Genomic DNA, 12,061 nt, shown 5'->3' with positions numbered 1-12,061 from the left:
GCTCCATCCTCCACCCCATCCAAAGTCACATCCTATGATCCAGTGGAAAAGTTGCCAGAAAATATCTAAAATATGTTTATTTAGAGAAAGGTTTCTTTGATTTAACAATTGACTTCCATGTACAACATGGTCTCTGGCTTTTACCAATTTAGAAGTAGTTGATGTCGATGGCAATGAGGGAACACAGGAGAGAGACTTTCACAGTGTTACAAAAATGAAGCCGCTCTGTGTTGTCACCTGCTGGCCGGCCTATTGTTAGGGCAACAGCAGTGAACTTCCTGTCCGATCAAACTTTTTCCCCTTGGAGAGGGCAGCCACTTGTTTCATTAGCTCCCTGTTCTTAGCCTGTGGGAAAAAAAAAAAAAGTTTTGTGTTAGAAATTTGGCATATAGATGCAATTTACTTACTGGAAACATGCACACTTATTCACTGCAGTTTTCTTTTAATCTTGGTTGAGATTTCACTGGGAGCAGACACACTAGATGGCTTTAAGATATTAGTTTATGAAGTTTTATTTTTTCTTAAATGGGTAATGATACTTATTCATACAGCACAATAAGGATTTTGTCTGGGAATCCGCCACCTTCAACTGCTTACACTGTACTGGTCTTTGAGCCAGTTACACTTAGAAAACAACCATAAAGACAATTTAAGGCCACCAGTTTTGGATTAGCTGACACACCTCTTGTATCCACTGCAAGAGAGTGTAAGCCTATGCAACAAGTGACTCTCCCCTGTCATGACGGTAAGAATACAATATAGCTCATGGCAGAACATAATTCCGATGAATCGTTTCTCCAGTGTGTCAAATGACTATATTACCATCCCTCCTTGGAACTTACAGCATAAAACATTTGGCCATTAAGACTGACACAGCTGAATTTGTGATACATGTTTTATTAACTAATGTACTGAGAACAAAGAATATCAGAAAAAAAAAAAATCAAACACATACAAATCTTCTCACCAGATAATCTAGGAACAAAATTTAACAGACAAGTTCTCTTTGGTTCACAACATGTCACAAATGTACTCCCTACCTGCTGCTGCTCCATAGATTCTTTGTGCGCCTTCTCCATTTGATTCATCTTCACTCTCATATTTGACTCCTGGTACTGAAAGTCTGCTTTGAGCTCTGTGAGCTACAAGAGAAATTTATGATTAAATCAATCCCTCAATCAAATCCAAGCAAATTCAGTGGTCAGCTGAGGCATATAACCTACCTTTCGGTCCTTTTCAAGGATGGTCTGATCTCTCTGCTGCAGAAGTCTCTTCAGTGACATCACTTCCTCTTTCAGCTGGCTGATGAGAATGAAGTTGTCCGTTCCCCCTGAATCCATAGACTGGGTAATGGAACTACTGAAGGGAGAAAGAAAGGTGCGTGAAGCTAATGTTGAGATGCGTAGTAAGAATATGTAACCAAAATATAACAATGTCTTACACCTGTCATACCTGTCCCCATTGGATGGCTTCATCTCCAGTTTTGGTTTCTTCTTTGGAGTCTCCTTTTGGATTGAAGACGATTTATGGCTGTAAAGAAGATCAAAAAGGAAGCGTACACTTTAGGAATAAAAACTCTGTCAGGTACAATAAGAACCTTAAATAAGAAGGGCAATTTTACCTCTGCTTCCACAGTCCCTGCTCCTGCTCAGGACTCAGGCTCCCACTCAGTCTACAGCATACAAGAGACAGATAAAACTTTTATGTGTGGAAAATCAAAGGGCTGACCAAGCAGCCTGCAGATGGAGCTGAGAGAAAGAGCCAATACAACAGTGGACATACTTGTGGTGAGAACTGCTGTGTCTGTGTTGGTGATGGTGATGATGATGGTGCGGTCTGGAGTGGTGGTCTTTCTCATTCAGGGATGAAGAGTTGGAGGAACCAAAGCCCTTCCTCTGCTCCTTAGTCTTCTGCAGGACACGACGGTAGGAGAGTGTACAGAGCCAGCACAGCAGTTTTCCATCCACCTGAAATATAAGGAAATAGAATCTCATTGTACATCCTGTATAATGACAATAAAGGCATTCTATTCTTTTAATCTCATAAAGCACACACAGTATATACTATACTATATATACTGGACTGCATGTGTTTTAGGCTCATACCTTTCTCCTGCCCTCTTCCTTACGGTCAAAGGCGCATTGCTGTTTGCATTGTTCGCAGGTCTGTGGAGGTCCATATTTCTTCTCTGAGTTAGTACAACGCTGGCACTTTGTCCCGATAAAAGCTGCAATGATGTTACAGTACTGGCAGGGTTTAGGCTGCAAAGACAAACAAAACCCTCTTTTAAAAAAATAAAAAAATACAATACAATGATGTGGGACTCAGCAAATACTGCTAGCAGTACAAAAAACCCTCCCAAAAAACAAAGAAAACAGGAGAAATCTACTACTCACTGTTCCAAACTGTTTGACGTTCTGGGCACATTTCTTGCAAATTGTATTTGTTTTACTGCAAAGAATAAAAATTGGTTCACAGCCAAATCAAGCTGCAATGAAATTCCTGGAATTAATGTGAATGAAGACTGAATGATCGCTGGCAGAGGGAAACATCTCACCTTTCCTGCTGAAATTCTGATCTGCAATACGTGCACTTCACTATTGGGTGTGCGATGCGACACTCCTATGGTACAAAGACAAAAATGTCAGTTTGTGTCACATGACTGTCTGCTGGGGAAAGGTGACAAACAAATAGCACTATTACGCTGGAAACTGCATTGCAGGTGGTGTGTACTGTGCAGCATCTTTGGCTACATGTGTGAAAACACCAACATAATCCATTAAGTAGAATCTATTGCAAATATTGTTCTTCAGGCAAACCCAGCATATTGTCACAGTAAGAGTTTCCCAGTGATGGACGAATAGCCATTATTCACAAAACAATCGTGGTTTATCTGTGACTTCTGGTAGTATTCTCTAATGATAAAAAAAAAAAAAAACCTGCATTAGTACGTTTGAAAGTTTAACTTCTACTTTTAACTAGAACATGCGAATACAAGTCACGTAAATAATATGGAAGAGAAAACATACACGTGCAGAAAATATAGCCAGGTTTGTTTTGAGGTTCTCTCCAGTTATAAATCTTTCTTTTTTTTTTAACCCAGAAACGGGCTCTGCTCCTGAGCTGTACACGAGAAACGCACTGCCAAATATGTACTCCACATATTTTTATGATTTTAATTCATCCTGAAGAAATATTCAACAGGTAAACATGTGATATGACTGTGTTGTTACGCTTTAATAAAGAGCTGAGTAGCCAGGAGTGATCTAAACATGGTTACGCTAATACGGTTGCCTTCCAACTTGTTACATAATCTGAGCCTGTCTAACCTGCTACTTGTTGTAGCGCAGTGACACCCGGGCGGCAAAAAAAACAACCGCACACTTCTGCACTCTTTAGAGTCGTGATTGTTAAGTCTTGTTTACAGTCATTCTCGCTCGCTCTCTCTCTCCCTCTCACACACACTATCTGCCAAACCTTGCACAGCTGCTGGCCCTGCGACAGCTCCTCGAAGGGGTACCGCTGGTTACACTTCGTACAGGCGTACAGTGCCGTCGTTGCCATTCTCGTCCAGCTACAGCCAACGAGCTAGAAGTGGATAGCGGAGTCCAGCCGAAAACCGAACGGATTAACAGCGCAGGTTCCTTTCTAGCCGCTTGCTAACTGACAACTAAGAGTACACACCGTGTTGGCATCCAGGGTTAGCTAACGTTAGCTAGCTCGGGTATGTAGCGTAGAGCAACACAGAAATAGCCTAGCTGGAGGAAGCAGACGAAGAACAATAAACTCCAAATATCTGTGATCTTTTACTACTTATACGTTATCCAGCCGCGCTAACTTGACAGTAGTCGTTAGTTATGCTGCCTCATGAGCAATCCGTTCACAGAAATCTGGCTATTTTTTATTAAGTTTCCCGTGTTCTCGCTAAGAAAGGTGTTTTTCCTTGTGTTTTCCTTCTCTCTTTTTGTATCAACGCCGTCGTCGTCATGTAACCGGAAGCAGCCGACGGCTCCCGAAGAAGAAAGGAAACCTATCGCGACACAACAGCCATACGCGGGATTTAAGTTTGAAATCTAGAGAGCCAATCACGTGCCAGAATTCATTAAACACGTTTTCACGTCTCATATATTACACCTTGACTGCAATGGAGATATAATTTACAAAAACAGATTGCTATTTTTCAAAGAGTGATTCAATAATAATATTGTCTTGTTCAATTCAATAGCACTTGTGTATGTTTAGATATCAGGAACTTCAACATTATCAGATAAGGTCAGATAAGATATCTTGCACAATACAATTAAATTTTGTTGGAGCATCCTCCAGGTGCCTTAATAATAAATATGAGATAGAAAATAAGAAATATAAAGAGAATAAATAAGGATCCGATGCTTACAGAATAGAATAGAAGAATAGAATAGAATAGAACTTTATTGTCATTATACATACAACAAAATTAATCATCATACAACGAATTATATAACGACATTCCTTCATAATATAACGAAATTGCATTCAGAACAGTGAGCAGAGGTAGTATGAACAGCAAACAAACAAAAACAAAAAACGGTCTATTACAACTGTATGCAATGTGCTAAAGTGGTGCAGTGGATGTGCAAGGAAACTGTCTATTGGGTTCGATATGGTCAGAGTTTAGCAGTGTAACAGCTCTGTGTACCGTTTGGTGCAGCAGGTCCTGTAAATGTCCTCTAATCTGGGGAGCTGGGTGCAGATGATCCTCTCAGCAGTCTTGATTATGTGCTGGAAAGCTTTCCTCTCCAGCACATACTGAGATGCAGTATGTAAGGATGAACTCAATGGCTGACCCGTAGGAGCTCACCAGCAGCTGTTGTGGCAGTTGCGCTATCTTCAAACACCTCAGGAATTGAAGCCTCTGGAAACCTTTCTTGACCGTTGCTGTGGTGTTGATAGTTCAGGTCATGTCATGGCTGATGCTGACCCAAAAGCTGTTGATACTCTGCATGACCCTCTTTCTCTCACTTATGATGGTAATGGGGCAATGGGCAAGGGGCCTCAGTCTCCTGAAGTCCAAGTGAATCTAAGAGCAGACCACAGCAAAAAAAAAAAACCTCACTCGCCCTGTGGGTGGTCTTTGTCCTCCAAGCTCAGGTCCTCTGGACTGTTCCTAGGACTGCACTCTTCTGGACAGAGATCTCGGATGTCGTTCCTGGAATTTGCTGGAGCCACTCTCCAAGTTTGGGGGTCACAACCCAAAGTGTTCCAATTACCACGGGGACCACTGTTACCTTCACCTTCCACATCCTCTCTAACTCTTCTCTCCGCCCTTGATATTTATCGAGCGTCTCGTGTTACTTCCTACTGAAGTTGCACTCACTTGGTATAGCTACATCTATCACTACAGCGTTCTTTCTCTGCTTGTCCATGGCTACTATATCTTCTTGGTTAGCCATCACCAATTTTTCTGTCTGTATCTGGAAGTTCCACAGGATCTTAGCTTGGTCATTCTCAACCAGCCATGGGGGAAAGTCCCATTTTGACTCCCAGGCCATACTCAGATGTTCCTGTATACTATGCCAGCCACTTGGTTATGGCATTCCATCTATGCCCTGCCTGCTAACATCTTGCACCCTGCTGTTATGTGCTGGATTGTCTCATGGGCATCTCTGCACAGGCTGCATCTGGGGTCTTGCTTGGTGTGGGAGACCCCAGCCTCTATAAATTTTGTGCTTAGAGCTTGTTCCTGTGCTGCCATGATTAGTGCCTCTGTGCTGTCTTTCAGCTCAGTTTCGTCCAGCCATTGGTAATTTTTCATTATCAGCCACTTCTTCTATCTGTTGGTGGTACATGCCATGCAGGGGCCTGTCCTTCCATGATGATTCCTGTTCTCTCTCCTCTTCTTTCTTGGGTTTCTGCTGCCTGAGGTATTCACTAAGCACATGATCCTTCGTGGCCATCTTCCTGATGTACTCATGGATCTTTGTTGTTTCATCCTGGATAGTGGTTCTGACACTCACTAGCCCTCCTTCCTTCTGCTTAGCATACAGTCTCAGGGTGCTGGATTTGGGTTGAAACCCTCCATACATGGTAAGGAGCTTTCTTGTCTTGATGACAGTCAGTGACTTCTATCTCCTCCTTTGGCCAGCTTATTACCCCAGCAGGGTATCTGACAACTGGCAAGGTGTAGGTGTTGATTGCATGGATCACGTTCTTCCCATTCAACTGACTCCTCAGGAGTTGCCTTACTCTCTGAAAGTACTTGGCAGTTGCAGCTCTCCTATGCTACTTTCCCACCGCCGAGGAGCCGGTTCGTGTGCCAGTGCTCGTGCTGTTCCCAATGAACTGGCGAAACGCTTAAGAAAGGACCCGCATTCCCACCGCGTTTCTGTGAACTGCTCCTTTACGTATGAGTGTGGGCAGGTCCTCGTCTGGACACGGAAGCCGAAGCGTACAAACGTGGGAGAACACGCTCCCCTTTCTCGTGCTGTAAATAAGTTTTACGGTCCAAAGCAAACTACTGCAGCATCTGTGTGCAGCACAGAGGTAAACACAGACAGCGATTAGAACAAGACGACAAGTACGCACTTTGTGTCCTTTTATCTGTGATATAAACTGATACCTAGTAGCAAGTTCAGCCTTAGAGCCCAACCTAATTCACAGCCGTGAAAATCGCTTTGCTTTTCTCATGTAATACACATGTAATATGGTAGAAAACTTGATGTTGAGACGGCAGAGTCACGCCCCTCTGCCGCTTTTAGCATGCATTCTTGGTTCGAGACCAGCTAGTTTGCGGGGCTGGAATTGAACCCGTTTTTCAGCCGAGCACCGAGTGCTTCTGCGGTGGAAAACCCGCCAAGTGGTTCAAATTAAGGCACCGGCACCGGAACCCTGTTGGTGGGAAAGAGGCCCTAGTGGCCGCTTCATGGTTCCCATTTGCCTGTGGTATTCCAAGGTACTTATAGCTATCCTCTGTGTCTGCAGTGTTGCCTTCTGGTAGTCCAATCCCCTCAGGTCTAACTACCTTCCCTCTCTTTACCATCTGACTACACTTCTCCAGTCCGAATGACATTCCGATGTCATTGCTGCAGATACTAGTGTTGTGGATCAATAAATCGATATCTTATTCACTCCTGGCATACAGCTTGATGTCATCCATGTAGAGAATGTGGGTGATGTTTGCTCCATTCCATACTCAGAACAGCAGTGGGGACAGAGCATCTCCTTGGTAAATCCTTCACTTGGTGGTCAGATGTTCAGAGGGTACTTCAAGTAGTTTTGGTAATTGGCCATGGAGGGTCCAGGTTTCCAGCTTAGCCATAAGCTTCTCTTTCAGGTCAGCTACTCTGGCATTCAACATATTAGTTGGTCTTAGGGCTTGATACCCAATCTTGGAGTGTGGGAATGATGACATCTCCTCCCTGACCTGATGTTCTGGCTCCTCCTTGCCATAGCCTTTGTGTTGTACCTTGTTAATCTCTAGTTGTGAGAGCAGTTGCTTCTAGCAGATGTTAGAACACTGAGCTACTAGTTGTTTCAATGTTAGTCTCGATGTTAGATGTTGAAGAATCCACAGGTTCCACATTCCTCTTCATGTAACCTCTTTCACTGTTGTTACGTAGTAGCATTCCAATAGTTCCCTATTCTCGTCTCTTGTCCACTTATGCCATGTTCCAGTAGCTCACTTCTCATCAGTATGTCCTGGTTCCTCTACACCTGATGTGGACCTTTTTAATCAAGGCAACATCCAAACCGGTATAGCTACAGTTATATGTCTCTCACTCAGATTCCAAGGTACGCTTGGGTAGTGTGGGGAGACTAGCCTGGGGACCCTTACTGGATCCATGTGTGTCCCCTGGTTGAGATTTGAACCCCTGACATATTGTTCCAAAATCTATTGATTCTGTTCTCTCTGGAGCTTGAAAAAGGCGACTGGACTTCTTTTTGTTTCTTGAAGACGTTTCACCTCTCATCCGAAAGGCTTCTTCAGTTCTCAACCAAAAGGTGGAGAGACCCAGGTATTTAAACCCCTGTGGGCGTAGTCCCCTGGAGGTGGTTATGACCCTCTATTGATCATGTGCGTGAACACATGTGCCCAGGTGTGAAGGGGGCGTGGGTCATATTTAATCAGTGGTTTCAGTTGAAACCAATTTAGGACTCCGCTCCATTGTTTCCTGTGGCCTATTGAGGTCACTGGAACAAAGGTGTGAATGGGGGTTGAGACGTCTGGGAAGGGAGCTCAGGACAGCACTGTAAGCGGGGGAAAGTTGGTGACGTAATCCACCTCCTCTGTTCAATGATGGTTGTTCACAGTGGACATAAATGGCTTCTTTCACTCCTCTTTCAAACCATCTGTTTTCCCTGTCCAAAATGTGAACATTGGCATCCTCAAAAGAGTGCCCTTTTTCCTTCAGATGCAGATGTACTGCTGAATCTTGTCCTGTCGAGGTGGCTCTTCTATGTTGTGCCATTCGTTTGTGAAGAGGCTGTTTGGTTTCACGAATGTAGAGGTCCGAGCACTCTTCACTGCACTGAACAGCATACACTACATCGCTGATCTTGTGTTTGGCGGGTTTGTCCTTGGGATGAACCAGTTTTTGTCTTAGGGTGTGACTTGGTTTGAAGTATACTGAGATGTCATGCTTGGAGAAAATTCTTCTGAGTTTCTCTGACAAGCCTGACACATATGGGATGACAATGTTGTTCCTCTTGTCCTTCCTATTCTCTGTAGTTTGTGTTTGGCCTTCATTCCTGTGCATCTTAGCTGATTTGATGAAGGCCCAGTTGGGGTAACCGCATGTTTTGAGGGCTTTCTCAATGTGTGTGTGTTCCTTATGCTTCCCTTCTACCTTAGAGGGAACACTTTCCGCACGGTGTTGTAGGGTCCTGATCACCCCAAGTTTGTGTTCCAGAGGGTGGTGGGAGTATTGATTCTGTTATTTTACACTTTTACCTTCCGTATGTTCAATATGTTACAATAAAGGTGATTTAAAAAACCCAAAATATGATAGACTGTATGTAACTGACACTGAATTGTTTCAAAGCAGTCATCAGGTGGCAGTGTGTCTGCTGGGGTGAGGTGAAGGCTATGTGAAGAAGAAAATTAGGCCTTATAGTCTTCACCTGCCTTTAGCGACCAGCATTGCTTTATTTGTTTGCCTGGTGTGGTATGGCATCGGGTTTGCCTTCGATTTCTGCCCTTTGTTAGACGTCTTTGCATGGTTTACATTGGTAAGTTGTTGTCTAAATTTATCTCCATTATATGTATTATCTTGAGGTATTTTTAATTTCACTGTTTGTTTTAAGGAGATGGACCGCTTCCATGGATGACACCTCTGTTAAAATAAATAGCACCTTTGGTAGTGAGATGAGGTATGTTTGCCTTACAGCAAAGTGTGGGATTTGGTGTTTGGTTTCTGAGTTTTATGGTTGTGATGGCCCTCTGCCTTGGCCAGGGCCTGCTGTTGCTTGTTTGTCTGTTTGTCAGTGTCTTGCAGGTTCCTGGTGGACGGAGTTAATCAGTGCAACTGAGAGCATCTGGCCAGTCTCCCTGGAGCATTTAAGAGCCTGCTGTCTTGGCTCTGGAGAGGGCTTTTTCTTTCCTTACCTCCTTTAACCAGTACCATGTTTTTCTGTTCATTTGGGTTTACAGGTACTGGTCATAAAATTAGAATATATTATATTCATTCATTACACACAGACTGATATATTTCAAATGTTTATTTCTTTTAATTTTGATGATTAAAACTGACAACTAATGAAAACCCCAAATTCAGTATCTCAGAAAATTTGAATATGTTCTGTAGGCTACACAATCACGGGGAAGACTGCTGACTTGACAGTTATCCAAAAGATGACCACTGACACCTTGCACCAGGAGGGCAAGACACAAAAGGTCATTGCTAAAGAGGCTGGCTGTTCACAGATCTCTGTGTTCAAGCACATTAATAGAGAGGCGAAGGGAAGGAAAAGATGTGGTGTGAAAAAAGTGTACAAGCAATAGTGATAACTGCACCCTGGAGATGATTGTAAAATAAAACCCATTCAAAAATGTGGGGGAGATTCACAAAGAGTGGACTGCAGCTGGAGTCAGTGCTTCAAGAACCACCACACACAAATGTGTGCAAGACATGGGTTTCAGCTGTCACAGTCCTCGTGTCGAGCCACTCTTGAACAAGAGACAGCGTCAGAAGCGTCTCGCCTGGGCTAAAGACAAAAAGGACTGGACTGCTGCTGAGTGCTCCAAAGTTATGTTCTCTGATCAAAGTCAATTTTGCATTTCCTTTGGAAATCAAGGTCCTAGAGTCTGGAGGAAGAGACGACAGGCACAGAATCCATGTTGCTTGAGGTCCAGTGTAAAATTTCCACAGTCAGTGATGGTTTGGGGTGCCATGTCATCTGCTGGTGTCGGTCCACTGTGTTTTCTGAGGTCCAAAGTCAACACAGCCATCTACCAGGAAGTTTTAGAGCACTTAATGCTTCCTGCTGAGCAGCTTTATGGAGATGCAGATTTCATTTTCCAACAGGACTTGGCATCTGCACACTGTGCCAAAGCTACCAGTACCTGCTTTAAGGACCATGTTAATTGGCCAGCAAACTCACCTGACCTTAAACCCATAGAAAATCTATGGGGTATTGTGAAGAGGAAGATGCGACAAGCCAGATCCAACAATTCAGAAGAGCTGAAGGCCACTATCAGAGCAACCTGGGCTCTCTTAACACCTGAGCAGTGCCACAGACTGATCGACTCCATGCCACGCCGCATTGCTGCAGTAATCCAGGCAAAGGGAGCCCCAAATAAGTATTGAGTGCTGTACATGCTCATACTTTTCATGTTCATACTTTTTAGTTGGCCAACATTTCTAAAAATCCTTTTTGTATTGGTGTTAAGTAATATTCTAATTTTCTGAGATACTGAATTTGGGGTTTTCATTAGTTGTCAGTTATAATCATCAACATTAAAAGAAATAAACATTTGAAATATATCAGTCTGTAATGAATGACTATAATATACAAGTTTCACTTTTTGAATGGGATTACTGAAATAAATCAACTTTTTCATGATAATTCTAATTTTATGACCAGCACCTGTATATTGGGTTACCTTATTGTTTGTGACAAAATAAACTGGGGTTCTTGAATTTAGCTTGTGTCTCTCCCATCATTTGTCACGGCCCTTGAGCCAGACTATGTCATGGTAATGTTTGTTTAATGCATGTTTTGGAATATTGTTGTTTTGTCTTGAAACTGTTTGAGTTTGTTTATTTGATTAACAGTTCCCTTTTTTGTGAAATTATTTTGTGAGTTTGCTTTATGCGCAAGTTTATTGATTAACCCCTTCTTCCTTTGAACGTTTACTCAAGTTTTCACAGTGCAAATGAAGGTGTTAAAATGGAAAATGAAAATTTAGCACCTGTCAAGACTCTCCATTTATTTGATACCAAGGGCAGCTACACTGTATATAAAGACATTTATGTTTTGTTATGAATTTATATAAAGTAAATGGCTTATACCATGATCTTTACTAGTTTTATCCACCTTGTGTATAATTTTATATACAATCTATAGTTTGATCACTAATGGCTAAAATGTTGAGGGTCCGGTCACACAAGCAGTGATGCTGTCATTTCACACTACCTTGCAAATATCTTTATGTAATATTTGAGTAGTTACTGTTGGCTGCTCCTTTACTCACAAGGGGTCACCACAGTGGGTCCCTCTGCATATTTGATAAGGACAATTTTTTTTACGCCAGATGCCCTTCCCGAGGCAATCCCAATGTGATTTGTGTCACCTCCCAAGCACGAACCAAGGATCTTTTGTTAGGCAAATGTATACCACACTATGGAGGCACCTGTGTAATAACTGAGTAATAAATGTCAAACCATCCCTATGAAATTTATACCTGCAAATTCTCAGTTTTCAAAAAGTGTTTATGAATTAAGTGTTATTGTAATTAACATGAGTGCAGGTGTGTTGTACTGTGCTGTTCCAAGCCCCTGCTGGCAGGAGTACTCAATTCTCTTTTATTCAGAACAAGGTTAATAAAGAGTTGAATAACTTCCAGTTGATCCTACTATTTTCT

At 42.6% G+C, this 12,061-nt stretch overlaps 1 protein-coding gene across 1 annotated transcript in view; it reads right to left on the bottom strand.

Annotated features, from left to right (window-relative positions):
- The window catches only part of fam76b (family with sequence similarity 76 member B), a 4,850-nt gene extending 813 nt beyond the window's left edge, over positions 1–4,037 (bottom strand). The window contains exons 1-10 of the mRNA XM_030747229.1: positions 3,478–4,037; positions 2,558–2,622; positions 2,397–2,451; positions 2,106–2,261; positions 1,783–1,967; positions 1,622–1,672; positions 1,453–1,530; positions 1,224–1,359; positions 1,041–1,142; positions 1–345 (exon numbers count right to left, since the gene is read on the bottom strand). The exon at positions 1–345 is cut by the window's left edge and continues 813 nt beyond it. Of these exons, the coding sequence (XP_030603089.1) occupies positions 256–345; positions 1,041–1,142; positions 1,224–1,359; positions 1,453–1,530; positions 1,622–1,672; positions 1,783–1,967; positions 2,106–2,261; positions 2,397–2,451; positions 2,558–2,622; positions 3,478–3,564 (1,005 nt within the window). The 5' untranslated portion in view covers positions 3,565–4,037 and the 3' untranslated portion in view covers positions 1–255. The remainder of the gene's footprint in view (positions 346–1,040; positions 1,143–1,223; positions 1,360–1,452; positions 1,531–1,621; positions 1,673–1,782; positions 1,968–2,105; positions 2,262–2,396; positions 2,452–2,557; positions 2,623–3,477) is intronic.
- Positions 4,038–12,061: the final 8,024 nt, after the last annotated feature.

This window comes from Archocentrus centrarchus, chromosome 14, assembly GCF_007364275.1.
Source record: "Archocentrus centrarchus isolate MPI-CPG fArcCen1 chromosome 14, fArcCen1, whole genome shotgun sequence".
NCBI classification, from domain to species: Eukaryota; Metazoa; Chordata; class Actinopteri; order Cichliformes; family Cichlidae; genus Archocentrus; species Archocentrus centrarchus.
Note: the sequence above shows the minus strand (reverse complement) of the source record. Positions and strands in the feature narration are given on the sequence as shown.